We start from the raw sequence: 23,032 nt of genomic DNA on the forward strand, positions 1-23,032 counted from the left end.
GTTATGCAAACGTACAGTGCAATTTTATTCATGGCTACTCAGACGTAAGTTCCATTAAATGCAATGGGGCTTTCTCCCAGATAAGTTTGTATAAAATTGCAACCTTAATTAGATGAAAGTCAGCTAGTGCCAGATTTCATGTTGCACTGAGGAATGTTGGGACCAAGAAACAAATTGTAGTTCTCATCTGAATGGACTTCAGCCACTGCATGAAAATAAAAGCAAATTACCTGCATAGACAACAATTCCTACTGTAACCTCTGTGTTCCTCACTGTGCATCCACGAAGAAGGAGACTTTCATTGTTGAAACCAATCTGAGTGAGGTCCGGCTGCTTCCTATAAGGAAGAATGGGATTTTCCTTTTATTTCTTGGTCTCTTATACTGCAATCTTACGCATACATACTCAAAAGTAAGTCCCACTGAGTTCAATGGGACTTATTTCTAGGTAAGTGTATACCGGATTGCAGCCTTTTTTACACACACGCACACACACACACGCTTTCTAAACCAGGGGTGGCTAACCTGTAGCACACCAGATGTTGCTGGACACCAAATCCCACCATCCCTAGACCATTGGCTGTGCTGGCTGAGGTTGATGGAATGCAACAACATCTGGAGGGCCTCAGACAAGCAACCCCTGTTCTAAGGCTGTGTCCACGGGGTGGGTTTTGCTTAGACATCAGCATGCTGTGGCTTCAGGTCAGAGCTGAAGGCAGAGAATCTACATTACAGAATGGGGGTGTGGTGAGGTTCACTGATACCTTCTGCTCAGCATTTTTTATGCACAATGTTTAAAGATCTTGGGAGGCTCCTCCTGCTTTCTGCTGTGCTACAGTGTCAGCTGTGAGACTTATAGGTGGGTACAGACTATGTTTGCCTGAGAGATCTATGAATACAGGAATAAAAATGGCAGTAACTTACATATAGCCTTTAAATCTATTGAGATCGTTGTTGGGTTTTTCACAAACAATTATGTTTTGGAAACGTTCTGGCTCAAATTCAGTGTTCTGCAACAAAACAAAATAAAATCTCACAGTAAGTTCCTGTTATGTGAACTCTCAAATGAACATATGTTAAAGGCTGCTTTCACACTGCTCTTTATTTTGTTATTCTGAAATTTCTTACCTGGTAATCTGCACATTTTATTTGACCTTTCACATGATGTAAAAGCTAGTTCTGGAAATCTAGTGAAAGTTTAGCGCTGATTTTCATCATTCCAGAAATAATCTGTTTGCAAGCTTGGGAACCCAAAAGATCACAGGAGTTTTATGCTAGCTGCAGCTGCTCACATGCAAGATATCCCAGCATGTAATGTGTTCCCAGCATTTGGATCCTTAAGGAAAGTGATTGAGGGTGCAAGGGAGGAGATTAAGAAAAAAACCCCTGCTTGCTTCTGGATTTCTGCCACATACCATCACAACGTTTTCTTCTGGAGATGGACTCTCTCCTGATATTACCTGATGTGGCTTGGTTAAGGGAAATATTCCTTTATACCAATGTTAACATTCATATCCAGGATCTATCCACTGGCATATTTAATCAAGGCAGGCTTTGTTCCCTCACAATTTGTTCCCCGCCAAGCCCAACCCAGCCCAACTGCTGTGCACATTTCTGGCCCAGCAGGATTTCAGTAAAGCCCTTGCTCTTGCCACTTGCCTGACACTGCATGAATGAAGATTTGCCAAATGCCACAAAAATGGATGGCAGGCTGGCATTTCACAAGTTGTGCTGTCCTGGATTAAGGCATGCTCACTGCTGTAGTTACATAGTTTTTTAAAGTGATATACCTATGTATATTTTATATAAGAGTAATGTATGTTGAAGTGTAGCAGTCAGTATTTTATGAACAGTAACCTCCTCTCTGCCCTGCCCCTGAAACACACACCTCTAGTAATTCAGCAACAAAGGATAAAGGTTAGTTCATGGTACCTCTTCAAATCACTTTCCCACACCAGAGCTCTGAGTGATCTTGCACCTAATATTGTGGCAGTTGTGGAAATGGCATAGTGGTTAAGGTGTTGGACTACAATCTGGGAGACCAGGGTTCGAATCCCCACACAGCCATGAAGCTCACTGGATGACCTTGGGCCGGTCACTGCCTCTCAGCCTCAGAGGAAGACAATGGGAAACCCCCTCTGAATACCACTTACCATGAAAACCCTATTCATAGGGTCGTCATAAGTCGGGATCGACTTGAAGGCAGTCCCTTTCCATTTCAAGCCCATCAAAGCACATTTTGTGAAACGAGTCTGTTAAAATTTATTCTGCTATTGATTCCCTCCAGCTGGATAGTTCTGTGCTTTGTCTTAAGTTTATTTGCATACTGAGATCCCACTAAAAGAAGAGAGAGGACAAGTTGCAGAAGTAACTTCCAGGCATACCTGATTAGAGAATCCTTTCACAACCTGTCTTTGTTTAAGATTGGTCTCTCCATCAAGATTTGCTGTCTCTAAGTGACAGATCCCATTCTGATCAGAGGAGTAGAGCAGCAGGATGTCAGCGGGGATGATCTCATTACACTGCAGTTGCACAAAGTCTCCCACTTGTACCTCTTCCCAGCACTTCTCAATGTAGGTGGTTTTGCTCCTGTTATGAGAAAATGCACCACAGCTGAAAGGCCTTGTGAAAGTCCCACCAGGCATCTCTTTTCTTTAGGGTACAGGACTAGTTGGCAAAGTGGTTGAAGCTAGAGATGGGGGGGGAATTTGGTTTTGTTTGCATTTTTATGAGAAACTACTTAATTTACACTTCTCAACCCAATATGTGAACCGAAACACAACAATGCTTCAAAATTTGCATGTCCCCAAGTTCAGACATCTGGTATAGCACAGTGAGGAGGAGAGCCTGGCTGGGAGTCCAGAGTCTGTGAGTTCAAATCCCCGCTCGTGTCTCCTGGGTGTCAAGGGCCAGCTAAAGATCACACCACAGTGAGTGGCTCAGGAGTTACCTGCCCTGCCACCTGTGCAGCCGTGGGCAAGCTGCATAGTCCCAAGGAGCCCAGTTGCCCCCCAGCTGGCAGTTGCAGACAAGGAAGGGGCTGGCTTGTGCAGCTGTGGCAAGCTGAGCAAGCCCTAGCCAGCTGGGGAGGCTAGCCTCAGAGGGAGGCAATGGTAAACCCCCTCTGAATACCGCTTACCATGAACACCCTATTCATAGGGTCGCCATAAGCCGGGATCAACTTGCAGGCAGTCCATTTCCATTTTCCAAGTTTCATGATGCAGTTCTCAAATGAAACAGCATGGGCCAAAATGCTTATACTAGGGTAGAGCATGCATCAAAATGCATATATTTGTGAAAACAACATACAAAACGTATCATATCTGCAGAAATGGCTTGCAAAAAATGTATGTTGGTTAAAACTACATACAAAAATGTGTATATTTTCTTGTGACTGTAATTTGTTTCGAACCATTTTTAATACTGTATTTTTAAATTGCTGTAACCCACTCCGGGACCTTATGGTGAAGGGCAGGTAAGCAATAAAATTATTATTATTATTGGGAGATATTTGCATTGAAATGTTCATGAATTTTCATGAGGAATATTTTTCAAAAACCACAAGCTGCTGCAGAAATATGGAAAACTGAATTTAAGACTGGAAAAATAAGAAAAGTAGAGAAACCAAAACTGACATATTCATCCATTCCTAGTTGAAGTCAAATGATCATCACCCATAAATAAAATAAAATCATATATCTTAGTTTTTCAAACTGTTAATTCTATTTTTTTGATAATGTTATTGTCCACTTTTTATCACTATTGTTTTAATGAATATTTTATACTGTTCTGTATTTTTTATTTTTTATTAAGTGGTATATAAATCTGGCTAAATAAATAAATAATATCCTGCTATTCTGTTATGGCTCTCAGGGCAGTATACGTTTGATTTGTTTCATTCTTTCAGAGTACACACACACCACTTTTTAGTTCCAAGAGTTTACAAAGCAGCTTCCAGATTAAATCAAAACAGTAACATCGATAAAATTGGTAAAACAACATACATTATTACACAATCAGTAAAGCAGATCACTAAAACAGCAGATTAAAAATCTCAATAGTAGTAATTAAAATACCATCATTATTGTTCACTAAAATCCTGGGCAAATAAAACCATTTTAACATACTAACTAACTGTGTGATCCTATGCATATCTACTCAGATGTAAGTTCCATTCAATGGGACTTGCTCTCTGGTAAGTGTGTGAAGGATTGTAGCCTAAAACTCAATATAGTAGATGGCAGATTAGCACCTCTAATTAGTAATAATAATAATAATAAAATTTTATTTGTGAGTCGCCTATCTGGCCGAGTTAACGGCCACTCTAGGCGACGTACATTGATACGATAATACAATATAAAATTATAAAACCACAATTCGTCCAACACCACTCTACCAATTTGAAACAACATTAAAAACTAACCCATCCCAGAAATCCCGTAGGCCTGCCTGAACAGCCAGGTCTTCAAGGCCCGGCGGAAACCTATCAGGGAGGGGGCATGGCGAAGATCGAAAGGAAGGGAATTCCAGAGGGTGGGGGCCACAATCGAAAATGCCCTCTCTAGTCCGCACCAGCCTCGCTGTTTTAACTGGTGGGACCGAGAGAAGATCTTGTGTGGCTGATCTCGTCAGGCGGCATAACTGGTGATGCTGGAGGCGCTCCTTCAGATAAACTGGGCCGAAACCGTATAGGGCTTTAAAGGTCAACACCAACACCTTGAATTAGGTTGTTCCGTCACAGAAAAAGCCCTATCCCCAGTCACTACCTGACTAATTTATGAAGGAAATTTGGTGACCTCCAAAGGTGATCTTAATGAATGTGCAGATTTGTATGGGTGCAGCAGTCTTTTAGATATTCTGATCTTAAATTGTATAGGGCTTTATAGGTCGGTACTAGCACTTTGAATTGTACTTGCAAGCATATAGGAAGCCAGGGAAGATGTTTTAATACCAACAAAATAGGATCTGTATTACTAATCCCAGTCAACTATCTGGTTGTCATTTTTGTAGCACCTGAAGGTGGAGCTGGGAAAAGGCACTCCTAACCAGTGAGGCAACCTGAGCCTCCAGTGACAATGTTGGATCCAGGAGGACCCCCAAGCTGAGGACCTAGTCCTTCAAGGGGAGCGTAACCCCATCCAGAACAAGCCATCTCCCACATGATAACTCTGGACACATACCACCTCTGTCTTTTCAGGATTTAGCCTCAATTTATTGGCCCACATCCAGTCCATCACAGCTTCCAAGCACCTCAACTGCCTCTTATAATTGAGATGAAACAGAGATAGAATTGGGTGTCATCTGCACATTTATTTTATTTTATTTTATTTATTACATTTATATACCGCCCCATAGCAGAAGCTCTCTGGGCGGTTTACATATTGATAACACCTCACTCACTCCAAATCTCCTGATGACAGCTCCCAGCAGCTTCATATGTTAAATAGCATGGGGACAAGATGGAACCCTGCAGAACACCACAGGACAGCTCCCATGATGCCAAACTGTAGCCTCCCATAACTACTGTTTGGAAGCAGCCCTGGAGGTATGAGAAGAACCACTGAAGCCCTCACCTCGCTGAGAAGCTCAAAAAGAATACCGTGGCCAATAGTATAGTATAGTATAGTATAGTGCCTGCAGGAAGAAGGAGAACATCGCCACCCAGGGAAGGAGAGCCTGCTGTTTTTATTTTTATTTATTTATTTGTTTCATTTTTAAACCGCCCATAGCAAATAGCTCTCTGGGCGGTGTACAAAAAGATTAAAATACAAAATATCATAATAAAAACAACCAAACAATAGTAAACACAAACAAGGAACAACAGAAATATAGAAGTTAACACATTAAAATGCCCGGGAGCATAGCCAGGTCTTAACCTGGCGCTGAAAAGATAGAAGCGTAGGCGCCAGGTGTATTTCTTCGGGGAGGCTGTTCCACAGTTCGGGGGCCACTACAGAAAAGGCCCTAGATCGAGTAACTGTCCTCCGGGCTTCTCGATGGGTTGGTACCCGGAGGAGGGCCTTAGATGCTGAGCGAAGTGACCGGGTAGGTTCGTAGTGGGAGAGGCGTTCCACAAGATATTGCGGTCCCACGCCGTGTAAGGCTTTATAGGTCATAACCAGCACCTTGAATCTGGCTCGGAAACAGATAGGTAGCCAGTGCAAATGGGCCAGAACAGGTGTTATATGTGCTGACCGGCTGGTCCTCGTCAGCAGTGTGGCTGCTGCATTTTGCACTAGCTGAAGTTTCCGAACTGTCTTCAAGGGCAGCCCTACGTAGAGCGCATTACAGTAATCCAGCCTAGAAGTTACCAGAGCATGGACAACTGAGGCGAGGTCACCCCTGTCAAGATAGGGGCATAGTTGGGCTACCAACCGAAGATGGTAGAACGCATTCCTTGCCACCGAGGCCACTTGCGCCTCAAGAGACAGGGAAGGATCGAAAAGAACCCCCAGACTACGAACCTGTTCCTTCAAGGGGAGTGTAACCCCATCTAGAACAGGGTAAACATCCACCATCTGAACAGGGAAGGCACTCACCAACAGTGTCTCAGTCTTGTCTGGATTGAGTCTCAGTTTATTAGCTCTCATCCAGTCCGTTATCACGGTCAGGCAGTGGTTCAGCACATCCACAGACTCACCTGTAGAGGATGAAAAGGAGAAATAGAGCTGCATGTCATCAGCGTACTGGTGGCAACGCACTCCAAAACTCCTGATGACGGCACCCAGAGGCTGCATGTAGATGTTAAAAAGCATGGGGGACAAAACCGACCCCTGAGGGACTCCACAATGGAGAGTCCAAGGTGTCGAGCAATGTTCCCCAAGTACTACCTTCTGGCGACGATCCGCCAAGTAGGAGCGGAACCACTGCCAAGCAGTGCCTCCAACTCCCAACTCCGCGAGTCTCCCCAGAAGGATACCATGGTCGATGGTATCAAACGCCGCTGTGAGATCAAGGAGAATCAACAGAGTCACACTCCCTCTGTCCCTCTCCCGACAAAGGTCATCGTACAGGGCGACCAAGGCTGTTTCAGTGCCAAAACCAGGCCTAAAACCGGATTGAAACGGATCCAGATAATCGGTCTCATCCAAGAGCGCCTGGAGCTGACCGGCAACCACCCGCTCCAGAACCTTGCCCAAAAAGGGGACATTCGCCACCGGTCTATAGTTGTTCAGGTTATCTGGGTCTAAGGAAGGTTTCTTTAAAAGAGGTCTTACTACTGCCTCCTTGAGGCTACCAGGGACTACTCCCTCACTCAAGGAGGCATTTATCATTTCCTTAGCCCAGCCGGTGGTACCAGTCCTACTAGCCTTCACTAGCCAAGATGGACAAGATGTTGCTGCTGCTGTTGGAACACCACCTCCACCACCCTTCCCAGTGGGACTGCTGCCTGGCAGACATGCCTCCTGCAGGACCAGGTCCCAGGTACCCAGCCAGCTGTGACTAATTTCCATCACCTGTCCCTCTTGGGAGGGATACATAAGCCGGCTGGCTGAGGTGGCCTGGGTTTTTGTCTTTTGTTTTGTTTTTGTTTTGCTGCTTTTTTTTCTTTTTTCTTTTGGGTGCCATTGGTTTTAGCTATGGGTGGGTTCAGTTTCGTTTTATATTGTAGTTCTTGGGTTTTTATGTAGTTTGTATGTTGTATTTTACTTTATCTTGTACGCCGCCTAGAGTGGCCGCTTGTGCGGCCAGATAGGCGGCCTAGAAATAAAATTTATTATTATTATTATAATAGTATCAAAAGCAAAGAGATCAAGGAGAATGAGCAAGGTTGCATTCCCCCTATCTCTCTCCCAACAGTTGTTATCAACCAGGGTGACCAAGGCAGTTTCAGTGCCATGGCCAGGCCTGAAATCAGACTGGAATGGATCCATGTAATCTGTTTCCTCCAAGCATGCTTGAAGCTGGACTGCCACCACCCTCTTGAGCACCTTGCCCGAAAAGGGGATATTTCCCCTCCTTAAGAGGACCTCATTGGATCTAGAAGTATTACTTCTAGATCCAATGAGGTCCTCTTAAGGAGGGGACGCACCACCTCCTCCGTCAAGGCAGTTGATACCTCCCCCTCCTCCAGTGAAGCATTGATCACTCCCTGGACAGCTACAACCCCCTACAGCTAGCTGTAAGAAACCAAGATGGGTAAGGGTGGTCAGCTCCACTTCTTCAAACAGCTTATCTATATCCTTAAGCCAGAGCTTGGAAAAGTTGCTTTTTTGAACTACAACTCCCATCAGCCCCAGCCAGCATGGCCACTGGATTGGGCTGATGGGAGTTGTAGTTCAAAAAAGTAACTTTTCCAAGCTCTGCCTTAAGCCACAATAACTGAAACTGATCCAGTACAGATGGAACAGACAGCCCTCTGGTTGCATCCAGTGGACTTGCTTTAACCGTGGCATCCAACTCTGTCCAAATCTGAGCAATTTTGCCCCTAAAGTGCCTCTCAGAGTTATTACAGCAGGCCTCTGCGGGCTTCCTTGGCCAGATGATAAAAGCCCATTCACAACTCAGAAAAGCTCTGCTGGATGGCTATTTATGGACGCAATGGTGCTGGAGAAGCAAGCTTTCTTTGTCACCACCACTGCTATGCAGTAGGCATGATGGTACAATCTTACCCATGTTTGGTCAGGTTCAGACCAAGATTTATGCCACCTGTGCTCCAGCTGCCAACCCTTCTGTTTCATCATTCATTCATTGGAGATCACTCATGGCCAAGTAAGATTGTCTTCCAAGATAAGGTATTTAACAGTGGGTCCGTAAGTGACTGTGGAGGCCAATTCTGGAGCCACACAGCCTCCCACAGTGAGGACATAGGATTCCAGATGGAAGATAATCGCGATGAGGATTTGTTTGACGTGCCTTCCGCTTAGCTCATTCGTCCCGTTCGCCCTGTATTCGTGCTTCTTTGAAGTTCATAGCACCTTTGATAATAGCCGACCTCCATTTGGGACGTTCATGGGCCAAGACTTCCCAGTTCTCGATGCTTATGTTACATTTTTTTAGATTCGCTTTAAGAACATCTTTAAACCACTTCTGCTGTCTACCGATATTCCATTTTCCATCCTTAAGTTGGGAGCAAAGTAGCTCTTTTGGAAGACGGTGATCAGGCATTCGAACAACATGGCTGGTCCAGCGAAGTTGATGCTGAAGGATCATTGTTTCAACACTGGTAGTCTTTGCTTCTTCCAAAACGCTAACATTAGTCTGTCTATCTTCCCAAGTAATTAGCAGAATTTTCCGGAGGCAGCGTTGGTGGAATCTTTCAAGAAGTTGGGAGTGGCGTTTATAAATGGTCCATGTTTCACAGGCATACAGTAAGGTTGGTAGTACAACTGCTTTGTAAATAAGCATTTTGGTCTCCCTGTGAATACCCCGATCCTCGAACACTCTACACTTCATTCGGGAGAATGCGGCACTCACAGAGCTCAGACGATGTTGAATTTCAGCATCGATGTCAGCTTTTACGGAGAGATGGCTGCCAACATAGGGGAAGTGATCAACGTTCTCCAGCATCACACCATTAAGCTGGATTGATGGTGCTACAGAGGGACTAGTTTGCACTGGTTGATAAAGCACTTTGGTTTTTTTAATATTAAGTGAGAACCCAAGCTTTCCATATGCTTCTGCAAAGACATTTAGGATAGTTTGAAGATCTTTCTCTGAATGTGCAGAGACTACATTATCATCGGCATATTGAAGTTCTATGACAGAGGTTGACATTACCTTACTTTTTGCTTTCAGCCTACTGAGATTATAAAGCTTTCCATCTGTTCAATATATGATTTCCACACCAGTAGGAAGTTTCCCCTCAATAAGATATAGAATCATAGCAAGATAGCAAATAAGGTAGGAGCAATGACACATCCCTGTATTACGCCTGATCTGACTCTGAATGCAGGGCTGGTTCTAAAGGGCAGCCAGGTTGGGCACTGGCCCGAGGGCCCCGGAGCTACAGGAGCTCCTGAGGGGCCCTCTGCCCCCCTTCCATGGTGCGCGGCAGGAGCCGCCCGCCATGCCCACCATCCCCCTGCTTCACCTACCTTGCTCTGCTGTTCTTTGCGGCTGTGCATGTTGCACGCGCAGGGTTGCCATCAATTAAGATGGCGGCCGAGGTTTCAGTAAAGGACACAGCTGCAAAGAATGACAGAGCAAGGTAGGTGAAGGGGGGGATGGCAGGCGGCTCGAAAGCTTTGGACTGTCTTGCGAGCTGTAGCATGGCTCCTGCCACGGATCACGGAAGGGGAGCGGAGGGGCCCGGGGCAGGCTGATGCCCAAGGGCCCCGGCATTCCTGGAGATGGCCCTGTCTGAATGGATTGTTCTGAAAGCCATTGTTATCCAAAATTGTCGCTGTCATGTTGTCATGAAGGAGTCACAAAATATTCACAAATTTATCAGGGCATCCAGTTTTCAGAAGGATGGTCCAGACAGCGGTTTGATTCACAGTGTCAAAGGCCTTAGTCAGATCAATAAATGCCATATATAAAGGTCAATTCTGCTGGCATTTTTCTTGAAGCTATCGTGCAGTGAAGATCATGTCCACTGTCCCCCTGGAAGGGCGAAAACCATTTTGAGATTCGGGGAGGACATCCTCTGAGATTGGTAAGAGGTGATTTGCAAGGATCCTTGCAAGGATTTTACCTCAGGTAGCAAGAAAAAAGATATCTTGATAGTTCCCACAATCTGTTCTATCATCCTTCTTAAAAAGGGTGATAATGATGGCGTCCCTAAAGTCTTCCAGGATCTCCTCCCTCATCCAGATTTTTTCGATGAGCTTATGATGTTGTTGTGTAAATTCAGGCCCACCTTCTTTAAAGACTTCAGTAGGAATCCCATCAGGTCCACTAGCTTTGTTGTTCTTCATTTGATTGATGGCTTTACTGACTTCATCCAAATTAGGGGATACTGCAAGCTCCTCTCTAGTTTGTTGTTATGGAATTTGTGAGAAGACCTCACCAGCCACAATAGAGTTACAATTAAGGAGGTCGTGGTAATGTTCTTTCCAGAGCAGTGCAATAGACTCTTTATTAGCAGTTTGGTACCATCCATTGAACATAAGGGATTTGTACCGTAATTTGTTGGTCCATAGATGGCCTTTGTGGCATTAAAAAAGCCCAGTGCATCGTGAGCATCTGCAAAGTGCTGGATTTCTTCAGCTTTCTTTATCCACCAGGCGTTCTTAAGTTCTCCAGTACTTCTTTGGACCTCAGCCTTTGCACTGGCATAGATGTTTTTCTTAGCAGCACAGTTAATGTCTTTCTGCCATATCTGGAAGGCTTTCCTTTTCTTGTCAATGATATGTTCAATCTTGTCAGAAGTTCCTATTGGCATTAATGAGGCTCGCAACTCTCCGGTTAAAACTTGCCAGAAACCAGCAGGCAACTATTCTAAGTGCTTATGCACCAACATAGATGCTGATGAAGACATCAAGGGAAATTTTATAACCAGCTGGACACCATCTTATCAGAAATACCTAAGGAGGATAAAATTATCCTCTTGGGCAATTTCAATGCAAGAGTTGGGTGTGATTTCGATTTATGGCCAGAAACCATTGGGAAATAAGGAGTTGGCAATAGCAACCTGAATGGAATCCTATTTGTTTAATCTATATGCAGAACACATCATATGGGAAGCAGGATTGGCCCAAGATGAAGGAGGTGTGAAAATTGAGGGAGAAATATCAGTAATTTAAGATATGTAGATGATACCATACTCTTAGCAGTAACCAGTAATTATCTGAAACGAACACTGATGAAAGTTAAAGAGGAAAGCACAAAAGCAGGACTACAGCTGAACGTCAAAAATACGAAAGTAATGATAACAGAAGATTTATGTAACTTCAGAGCTGAAAATGAGGACATTGAACTTGTCAAGGATGATCAATACCTTGGCACAGTCATTAACCAAAATGGAGACAATAGTCAAGAAATCAGAAGAAGGCTAGGACTAGGGACGGCAGTTATGAGAGAACTAGAAAAGGTCCTCAAATGCAAAGATGTATCACTGAACACTAAAGTCAGGGTCATTCAGACCATGGTATTTCCAATCTCTATGTATGGATGTGAAAGCTGGACAGTGAAAAAAGAAGATAAGAGAAAAATCATCTGAAATGTGGTTTTGGAGGAGAGCTTTGTGCATACCATGGACTGTGAACATGACAAATAATTGGGTGTTAGAACAAACTAAACCAGAACTGTCACTAGAAGCTAAAATGATGAAACTGAGGTTATCATACTTTGGACACATCATGAAAAGACATGATTCACTAGAAAAGACAATAATGCTGGGAAAAACAGAAGGGAGTAGAAAAAGAGGAAGCCCAAACAAGAGATGGATTGATTCCATAAAGGAAGCCACAGACCTGAACTTAAAAGATCTGAACAGGGTGCTTCACGACAGATGCTATTGGAGGTCACTGATTCATAGGGTGCCATAAGTCGTAATCTTTTCCAACAGTTCGGAAAAGATGGGCTCGTCAGCGCCCATTATTTTCCAATGCTTCCTTTTCTGAACTGGGTAAGTTGAAGATAAATACCAGCAATATAAAAATTAGGCACAGAAACTTTTATATAGGATGAGCATTTCAAATTACCTAATTAATGGAAACCATAGAGAATTAAGGTTATGAATTAAACAATATTTTTGAGAGCAGTAAGGGGAGTGTTAATGAGAAAACTGGCCTTATGGGAGGCCTAACTCTTTTAGATAACTTAGTGAAAAGGTTGCATAGACAAACTACCACTGTGGACATTTGAAAACAGCCTCTCATGCATTCTACATTTAGAAGCTGCCCCTCACACGCTTGAGGGCAGGGGCTTTCCAAATCAGCAGACATGACATCCAGGCAGGCCTCAGCCCTGCTGTTTCCCTTCATAAATCAATGGCTGAACCGAGCCGAGCTTCATTTGTGCTACGGTTTATCATCAGAAACATCCAGCATCCAACCAGCACCTTTCTCCATACCCCAATCTCACATATTTAAGGCGCATGGTACACTTCTGATTAAGGAAGGCCTGCTCTGCATGACATCTAGGAAGGCTGACAGCACAATCTTAACCATGCTTACTTAGAAGTAAGTCCTATTGCATTCAATGGGACTTACTCCCAAGCAAATGGAGTTAGTATCTGCAGCCTTAAATGCCTTCCTTTAGAATAACTGCAGGGAACCTTTGGCCCTCCAAATGTTGCGGATCTACAATTCCCATCATCCCTGGCCATTGGCTGGGGCTGATGGGAACTGTAGTTGAGCAACATCTGGAGGGCCATAAGTTGCCGACACCTGCTTAAGAATGTAAGCAATGGGCTCAAGCTACACCCGTCTAGGAACTGACATTTCTGACCCAGCCAGAAGCCCTCAGCTTTGCTTAGTCACATCTATGTGACTTGAAGTACATACAGCACAAACAAAATTTCTACCTTTTGGAGGTAGGAAGGGAAAGGGGACTTGTGCTTTTGAAAAAAAATTCCATGACAGGCAGATATTATCCATGACAAGGTTTGGAATCAGCAAGATTCATGGACGCAAACATTCCAAGGATATGTTCACCCAGTATGGCCTTCAGAGTGAATAGTGAATTATACCACAAGTGCCTATATGCCTTATTTCAATGAATTTGTTCTTTGAAGTTCTCCCACTTACATTATTAATTGTTAATTGTTCTGGCATGACAGTTGGCTCTGTGTAGGATACTACTGTAAAAGTTCTACAGTGATCGCAATTTGTTTCTAGCATTTATTCATTTTTAAAACAAATTTAATTAGGTTGATGCTTTTACTCTTTATGGGCCCTTTAATTATTGTCAAGATTAATCTAGAAAATAGAAGCAATGTTTATCCTAGATGAAATTTCAGGAGTAGTTCATTATGCTTTTTGAAATTCTTTGAAATTCTTCCACTGGGCTCTTCCCAGGAACACAGGAGGTTGCCTTGTAGTGAGACCATCTAGGTATTGTCAACACTGATTGGCAGCAGCTTTCCTGGAAGTAGGAGAGACCCACAGAGACACCCAGGGAATCGAACCTGTGTCCTTCTGCATTGTAAAGCAATTGCAAAGCACGTGCTTTACCACCGAGCTACTCCTGTCCTTTGCCACCGCGCCTCAATTTCTCTCACATTCTGGGCAAAGTAAGGCAAGGTAAGGGCAAGAGGCTTGGTTGGCACGGCTCAGGACACATGCATCCTGCGCAGAGCTGGACCCCTCCTGGGCACATGCAGGCTTGCCCAAGGAGGACCCCCTCTCCCTCCCTCGTAGCTTGGGCGCTCATCTCCCCCACCTTGTTCTTTAAAGCGCCCAGGAAACGAGCGCAGCTGCAGGAGCAGGAGGCGCTGCCCGGAAGGCAGTGGAGCCGAGCCAGTCAGCTGCAAGAGCCCCGGAAGGGGGAGAGGGAGCTTGTGCCTGCATTGCCACAGGATCCAGGCTGGTGGGATTAAGAGCCGCAGAGGAGGGGCGCGCCGGCTCCGTCCTCCGCTTCTGCAGCCCGGGGCTAGAGGACCTGCCAAGCGAGGCTCTTGCAAGCTGCCTGCTCTCGCCTTTCCCCGGCAGCCTTTTGCAGCTCTCTTGCAGAGAGACCATACCGAAAAAGTAGTCCATGCCGATCCGAGCAGAAGACTTCCCCTGCTCCCTCTGCTAACAACCAGCTCGCAAAATTCCCAAAAATTTAACAATTGGCTCTCGCGAGCCGGTACAACCCGGCTCTAGCACACCACTGCATACAGGTCACTGGAGTATCAAGGTGACCTATGTGCTCCACAGCAATGGTGAGGGCACTCAGGAGCAATGATGTCACATCTCTACACAACTCACTATTCCCCAGTGAGACAAGGGTGTTTATTTATTTTATTTAATTTATATACCGCCCTAAGCCCAAGGGCTCTCTGGGCGGTGTACATACAATAAAGCAATCAAAATATATAAATACAATAATACAATAAAATCAAACCAACAAAGGTAAACAAAATAATCAAACAGTAGCAAAATACATCAAATACATATACTAATACGCATTAAAATGCCAGGGAATATAAAAAGGTTTTCACCTGGCGCCGAAAAGATAGCAGCGTGTTGACAGGAGCACTAGCCATGTGAGCCGGAAAATCCCCCAGAGCATTCAGGAATCCATCAGATTCCATAAGTCTCCAAGAGCGGACCATCTCATTGGATCCACCATCCTTGCAGAGTGGAGTAGCTACATTGAAACCAAACCTTACCAGGGAATGGTTCATCCATGACAATGGACACACAGCAAGTCCCCCAGTCAACGGAGTGTTACCAGACCACTGTGTGGCAAAGACCAAGTTGAGGGTATGCCTAGCCACATGTGTTGGGCCAGTGATGTATTCAGACAGCCCCATGGTTGTTACGGATACCATGAAGTCCTGAGCTGGCTCATTTGAGGCAGCCTCACTGAATATTGAAGTCAGCCAACACCACCATGGCAGGGTTCTCCAATACCACATCCGAAATTACCTCCTCCAGCTTGGTTATGGAGTTTGTAGTGCAGCAACATTCCCCTTCTGTCTCTCTGTCCCAACACCACAAACAATCCCTTGAACCCAGACCTGCGGATTCATTTCCTGGTCAGGGAGATTGAATTTTAATGGATGATTTTTTTATTTATTTATTAAATTTTTATACCGCCCCACTAGCATAGCTCTCTGGGCGATTGCAACTCCCCCTCCCTCTGACCTGGAATGGTGCTGCACCAAGCAACTAGGTGGACACAGCTGGCTTACCCGGTGGCCAGTGAGCTCATCTGCCCAGATCTCAATTATACATGCCAGGTCTGCTCCCTCATCCATGATCAAACTGTGGATGATAGATGTTTTGTTTTGGGCAGACCTGGCATTTAAAACTACCACCACTAGCTGAGGGGGGGGGAGAGCTGACTTCTGTGTTTCTGATGTTCTGAAACAGCAGGCGAAGTGGAGGGGGCAAGAGCTTTGATGTAACTAGTCCTCCTCCTCCTCCCCCTTGTATAACTTCACCCACCACCATATTCCCCCACCTACCTTAAAAGGGATGGTACTCCCATTCCTACCAAGACACATACTTCTCTGACCCCCTCTAGAAAGGAAAGGAATACAGCAGAGGATAGGAGACAGCCAAACAAAGAAAACTATCGGATGAGGCTTACAACTTAGCTCTCACCTGGGACAGGAACTCACCACTCCCCCATGACTCTCAGGAAGGGCAGAGTTTCATGATGGATTGGACTCTCACTCCATGGGCATGCAACCACTTTTCACCAACACACACCACTCCAGACCACCTCCAGCCTCTCACCCTGGAAGTGGTCTAGAGAAAATCATAACAATCCCCCCAGAGGAAAAAACAAGGAAAAAGAAGAAACACTCTTTGTGTTGCCCCTTCAGGGTCACCCTTGGCACCTTCCCCAAGAGGCTTGGCTCATATCCTCCCCTTTCCAGGCACAATTGCAAGGTCTGCTAGTCTGGGGAATGACCTGGGCATCTGCAGCGACTAAGGCAGATGGAATATAGCCTCAGCGGGGCCGAATCCGGATGTTGTCTGCAAAAACAACTGCCTTTTTGGAGGCAGATGCTTCTGCAAGGGGTAGAGGGCCTGATGCTATGCTCTGTACGTCTCCTCACTCTCCCTATCTCAGCTAGCAGCCTTCTTCTTACTCATGGTACAGAACAGAAGTAGCAAATGCAAATGCTCCAGGACTTTTTCAGAGCAAGAGTGATGACAGCACTTGTCAGAGTGCCAGGATAACTGATGGACTCTCCTTTCTCTGGATGTAAATGAGGTGATAATGAGGCTTTCAAGATTAGCATAGAGGAAGTAAGAAAATGAGAAAAATCATCAAGCAGAGCCTGAATACTTGGTTGTTTTTCTTGAATGGCATTCCTACTTAAAAGTTGACAGTTTAAATTTCTTTGCATGATTGTTTAAACTTCTAATTAAAACTAAAGTTTGCATGTCAGCTGGATGAAGATGTTTTGTTGCAGCTCAATGGTTGAGATCCAGTGAAGACCAAGTGGGCAGCTGCTCATGCAACTGGGGTTCTTCTTCCTCCCTCTCCACACCCCCAAAATCTGCTCTGGAGGATTGGCGGATTCTCCATAGCAGATTTAGAGACGTGTGAGGACCTGAGGGAGGGTGGAAGAGAATACGGAACCTCATTGCGCAAGCGAGTGAACCTTATCGAATGTTGGCCAATGTGTTTTACAATATGAACTGATGCAGTTAGAAATAAGCACCACTGAGTTCAATGGTGCTCACTCCCAGGGTATTATGCTACATTGTAATAAGTACAGCTGCCCTTTGGTGTGTGTGTTTTTTGAAGTGACACTGCCCTCTGCTGGCCACACCTCCATTCTGCACTACTCCCTTCAGACCTTTCAGGACCGCCCACAGCAAAGCATTGGGCCAATACCTGTCTCTGCCTGAGCTTGCAGCGAAGTGTTTCTGTTGGTTACACCTGGAAGACAAAAGGGTTGATCTACCAATCAGTTGCAAAGCCTCCCTGAAGCTGAATTTTAAAAAACACACTGGGGCTAATCCTGCAAGGTTTTAAGAGTTAAAAGGGGTGGCGTTTGACTAGAGTCATGTGGCCCTGTTTTGAGAAAAGAGTGGCACAGGAATAGGAACAACAGTAAGTCTGTCTCTATCCCCACTTCTGTTCCAGGACACCATGACTGATACTGAAAACTGACACTTCATAGGATTGCAGCCCTCAAGCCTCTCTTAGTTTAGATCATCCATCAAGTTATCAACAAAGGTGCTTTCATACTCAGATACATGACAGATGATTAAAATAATCCCGATAATAACTGTCATTCCAGAATGCCTGGAGTTGAATATCCATTGTCCATTACAGCACCTTCCTCAAAAAAGGGAAGATTTGTGACTGGCTCATAGCTGAAACAATCAATAGAGAGATGGGAGGGTTTCTTTTACAGTGTCTGAATTATCACCTTCTTCAAGTTGGGGAATTTTATCTCTGAGATAGGTTAAGTTGAGAGATAGTGATCATAGTTCCTCAGTAAACATATGCTCTCTGGTTCAACACTATCTGCTACCTGGTTAATTATACACTAGGAATGGGTCTATGTGAGAAAGACCTCTGCAGAGCTTCTCCTACTTTGTCACCCAAGCAGCTATTGTTGGATGAGTGTGTAAGGGGTAACTGGAGCACCCACCTATACTGTTGGACTATGACCTGGGAGACCAGGGTTTGAATCCCCACATAGCCATGAAGCTCACTGGGTGACCTTGGGCCAGTCACTGCCTCTCAACCTCATGAAAACCCTTATTCATAGGGTCGCCATAAGTCAGAACTGACTTGAAGGCAGTACATTTACATTTAGTTTTTGCAAACTAGAGGTAATGTGATGACAAGGTGGGAGGTGGAGGCGGCGGCTCATAGAACTAAAATCTGCCTTTTGAAATTTCACATCTATTCCATTTAGGGCATGTATCATTCTCTATAGCTTGGGCTCTTTCTTTAAGCTTCTATTTTGTGTTCCCAATGCATCCACAATCTCTGCCTGTAAGCCAGGAATTTGTAACAGGAAATAAATTAAAGTTGGTGATGACAGACATGGCAGTTATGACTCTCACATCCACTGAAAAGGGATAGATTGTGCCGAATCAATATTTTCATCAAGAACACGAATAGCGAACAAAGTACATATTTGTTGGGGAAACAAACCTATGATGAGGGATTGTAAATGCTTTAAAAGTTAGGATTAGAAACTCAAATGATCTTGATAAATAGCAGAGTCAGCCTACAATCGATATAATGAAGACAAAAGCATTGCACTCAGGGAAGAAAAATGTTTCCATTCTGCTTGCATACTTAAGTTTTGGATGGAGTAATAACAAAAAAGGGTTGTGTTCAAATCTGTCTGTATGCAAGTGGAGCTGACCTGTTCGTTCAATGGAAATTTACCTTCCTCTCTCCTGTCTTGGAACCCCTCCCAATGGCCTCAAAATGTGCTCCGAGAGCATGGGGGCTCTTCCGGAACAGATTTTGGGTCTGCATGGGGGGAGGAGAGGAAGGTGAAGCCCTGTTGCATGAATGGAAGTCTGTTGGATACCACTCAAAGAGACACTGGAATGTAGTATTATGTCAAGTCAGGCCATTGGTCCATCTAGCTCAGTATTGCCTCTATACCAGAAGATGGGAACCTCCTAATGAGACCTGCCAGAGGTTTGCCTGCTAGGCTGTTTTGAGCAAACTAGCAAACCATTCCCATACCAGGGAAAGGCTGTGGCTTGAAACTTCAACCTGCAGCTAAAAGGAAGAAGAATCAGGAGTGCAGTCCCAATTCTTTCTTTGCATCTGTGGCTTGAATTCAAGCTAGGCCACAAAGAAAAAATCTCTTGCACCTGCTGTCATGGTGGTCAGCCCTGCCCACTGGCCAAGGTGGCCTGCAGGGTTGGTGGTGGAAAGTCCTGGATCCAGCCTACTGGCCAGACCTCGTTCCCCATCCCTGGTCCACACTGACTGGCAGCAGCTCTCTAGGGTTTCAGAAGGGAGTTTTCTCCAGCTCTACCTGGAGATGTTGGCGATGGAACCTGGGACCCTCTGCATGCAAAGCAGAGGCACTGCCACTGAGCTATGACCTTTCTCTTGTGGCACTTTAAAGACTAACTAATTGGACAGAGGAATGCATCCTGGTTTGGACTGATTTTGTGCACTACTTAGGATGGCATACTTTCAACGACTGTTGCTCTATTATTAGCCTGCATTAGTGCCTAGAAGGTAGTCACTTGGATCCCAGCCTCTTTCAGGAGTTGTTTTTGGAGGAGAGTAAGCTATTTTAAGGTATGGGCTGAGGAAGCTGGATGTGGCACAGTCTGCCAGCACCAATGCACAACTACCACACTGTGCTGTTGTGCCAATACACTTCTTTCTTGCTGCACGGAGAGCAGTGTCAAATGTTCAAAATGCATTTGTGGTTTTGGAAGCATTTTAATCATGAAAGGAGGGAGGGGAAAACCTATTTTTTCACACATTCTTTCAATGTTCAAACATTCTTTGTCTGCAGAAAGTTGGCTGTGGTGAGGGAGGGTTTTCTTTGACCCTCTTCATGCAAAGCATTGGAAGCAGAGGGTGTGGCATAGTCAGCAATGAAAGGGCACCTGCCTTCTCTGTCTGGGGAACAGCACACTATTTCCTCCTGAGCTTTTGCCAGGAAAAAAAAGTAAGAGGCACTCTTGCTGACAAATAAAAGCAGCTAAATTAATTCATTGCCTGGAGTGATTTGAATGTCACAGCATACCTATTACTATCATTATGTGGGATATCTATTCCCTTTAGGGCAGAATCCTGTTTAGGCATTGCTCAATGGAAGCCTTGCTGTGCAAGCTGCTCAGACCACTGAAGATGAACAAGAGATCAGGGAAGCGAGACAATTCTCTCCAAAGCAACTGGCAGCATCCTGGGATAACTCACCTCGCACTCTTGCGAGGCAGTGCTGGAGAAACTAGCTACAAGCTTCAAGGGCAAGCCAAAATAGTTCACCATGCTGGTTGACAAGGCATTGCTTCAGGTTAAACATTAGAAGAAATTTCCTCTCTATAGAATTCTGCAATGAAACAAAAGCTCTGTTCAGGCATTATTAGTCCAAAAGTGTGTTGGAGGCATGGAGCTGTCTCTTCCGACCCTGCCCCTCCACCTCTGACCTTCCCAAGGTGAGCAGCAAGGCCTGAAAGGGGTTGGTGTGTTTGCTTGAACAGACTTACAAGCCTCCCCCACAGAGTGTTCCAGATCATAGGGAGGCTTGTAAGCCTGTTCAAGCAAACATTCTTACAAGCCTTCTTTAGACCTTGCCACTTAGCATGGCAAAGTTGGGAACAGAGGGGCTTTTGCCACAGCTCTAAAATGCTTCTGGGTTAATAATGCCTGAATGGGGCTAGACTGACAGGGTGATCGTGCAATGTCCTTCAACAGACATTTCCAGACAAGGCTAGAAGAGCATCTGTTAATAATGCTTTGAGATTGGATGCTTTGGTATAAGATGACTTCAACAGTTCCATTTTGTGACACAATTCTGTGGTGCTGTGAGGAAGCCTTGTGCCCACTCAAGGGGTTCAAGGGCATGCAAACATGGGACTGAGTAAAGTGAACAACATGCTATAAAATAATGTCGGGATGTAAGAAATTTACACTGTAATTACCCTGGTAGAAAAGTACATTGCACTTTTGAAGGCCTCCTAAAACTCTCTTCTCCTTTTGCCATATATTGTCCCTTTTTAGGCAATATTGAATCCCTTTTGCAACAGTTCTAGCCCTCTTCTGCCTTTGACGTATATGACATTCTTCATGGGCAGTCTCAAAATAAGAAGCACTTAGGCTAGTGATATAATTTATGGAGGAAAGGTGTTTAAACTATGCAAAGTCAATATTAACTACAGTTCCTGGTTTGACAAAATGGGGACCTGTGGTTAACTAAGAGTGGAAGTGAAAGCTTCCAAAGTCTTCTTGGCTGCATAGAAGGAGAGGAAAGAAGGGAGCACATGAGTCAAATGGGCTCATTCCTACTTGTGTATGCTACATTATGCCATGGTTTAGTGTGACATGGGAATGCAGCCAAACACAATAAAGCTGTTCTCATCTGCATTCAGGCCTCACTATTATGACAACTGGGAATATGAATGTATCTTCTAGTGATACTTATTAATATAGACCATTGCAACTCAAACCTCAACATTAGAGGACACAGAAGATGCCTCTCAGCTCCCAACCATGCAAAAGAGCTGGCAGGTTTCATGGACGGCTTATTCCTAAATAACGCTATGATATTTAACGAATACCATTCTCATATAAACCAAATTATTTGCTGCTTTTCCGGATTTGAAATGGCTTTCTGTGCCGTTAATAGGGATCAATTTTGGAATAAATTGGATTGCCAGAGAATAGATGTTAGGATGCTGTTCTTATTAGAGTTATGTACAAAAACTCTCTAGTTAGGATTACATTGGGATGGACAGTGCTTGTACACATTTACATAAAAAAAACCATCACATCTGAATGAGGAAACTGTGGTTGTATCTCTTACTACAAACCAGGATATGAAACATGGATCAGATCCTGGCTTACTTCCTTGCTTGCAATCAGAGATTAAACCAGTTTCCCTGGATGTAATCAGAAGCTGTAGTTTAACAATCCCTGTAAGCATTCTGGGAAAGGAAGGAGCATGCAGGCACACCACTCAGTTTTGGTTTTACAAAACATGGCTTATTAGTCTGTTTTGTCTGAACTGGACCAGTGACTTGTTCAATACCACCAAGTGAGCTTCAGGTCCATATTTCTCTCTGTTTCTCTCATGCATGTAGACATGTATCACTTCTATCAACTGAACATATTGGCTTCAGGTTAACAGGTCCTGTCAGCCTAACCTACCTCACTGTTTGAAACCAAAACCAGAACCACACAAAAATTCAATCCTTCACTCTGGGCTGCAAGGAAAGCACTTGTTTCTATCTATGAAATATCACACACACACACACACACAAATCCTAAACCATAAAGATATTTAAAAAACAAGCCCAGACAACTTATGGCAGCATATCCTCAGGCTACAGCTGCAAATCTATACAACTCACAGCATTACCAATTTTACACAAATATGCCCTGTAAGGTACACAAGGTACATTCATAAAACTGTCCCAGTATTTACAGATACCATTCAATTTGCAATTTGCTTTATGTTATTCTAAAAAGTGGTACAGAGGCATAGCCATGAAGTAGCTATTTTTCAAGAAAACCAGGAAAACTGTATTACATAAAATGAGTATTGCTTAAACTATAATCCCAGGATACAGTTCACATTCAGCAAGGCAAATAGCTTTGTTGGGGACAAGGTCTCAGATGGGTGGGCGGGCAATCTTGTAAAGCCTTGCTAGGTGACAAGAGAAAAAAAGAGGCCATTCCAACACAGATTTACTCCTGATGTTGTATTGTCATCACCACCATCATCAATCTATGCATCGCCTTTCACATATGAATTGCCTTTCCCTTTCATGCAAGTCTCAAGGTGTTTACAATAATACAATAACAAAAAAAGT

General features: G+C 44.4%; 1 protein-coding gene across 2 annotated transcripts in view; it reads right to left on the bottom strand.

Moving 5' to 3' along the window:
- Positions 1-23,032, bottom strand: part of ATP10B (ATPase phospholipid transporting 10B (putative)) — a 91,486-nt gene that overhangs the window by 57,041 nt on the left and 11,413 nt on the right. For both annotated transcript variants that reach the window (XM_061616763.1, XM_061616762.1), the window contains 3 exons: positions 2,384-2,588; positions 924-1,009; positions 231-337 (listed from right to left, as the gene is read on the bottom strand). In XM_061616763.1, the coding sequence (XP_061472747.1) occupies positions 231-337; positions 924-1,009; positions 2,384-2,588 (398 nt within the window). The remainder of the gene's footprint in view (positions 1-230; positions 338-923; positions 1,010-2,383; positions 2,589-23,032) is intronic.

This window comes from Rhineura floridana, chromosome 3 (genome assembly GCF_030035675.1).
Source record: "Rhineura floridana isolate rRhiFlo1 chromosome 3, rRhiFlo1.hap2, whole genome shotgun sequence".
NCBI lineage: Eukaryota > Metazoa > Chordata > Lepidosauria > Squamata > Rhineuridae > Rhineura > Rhineura floridana.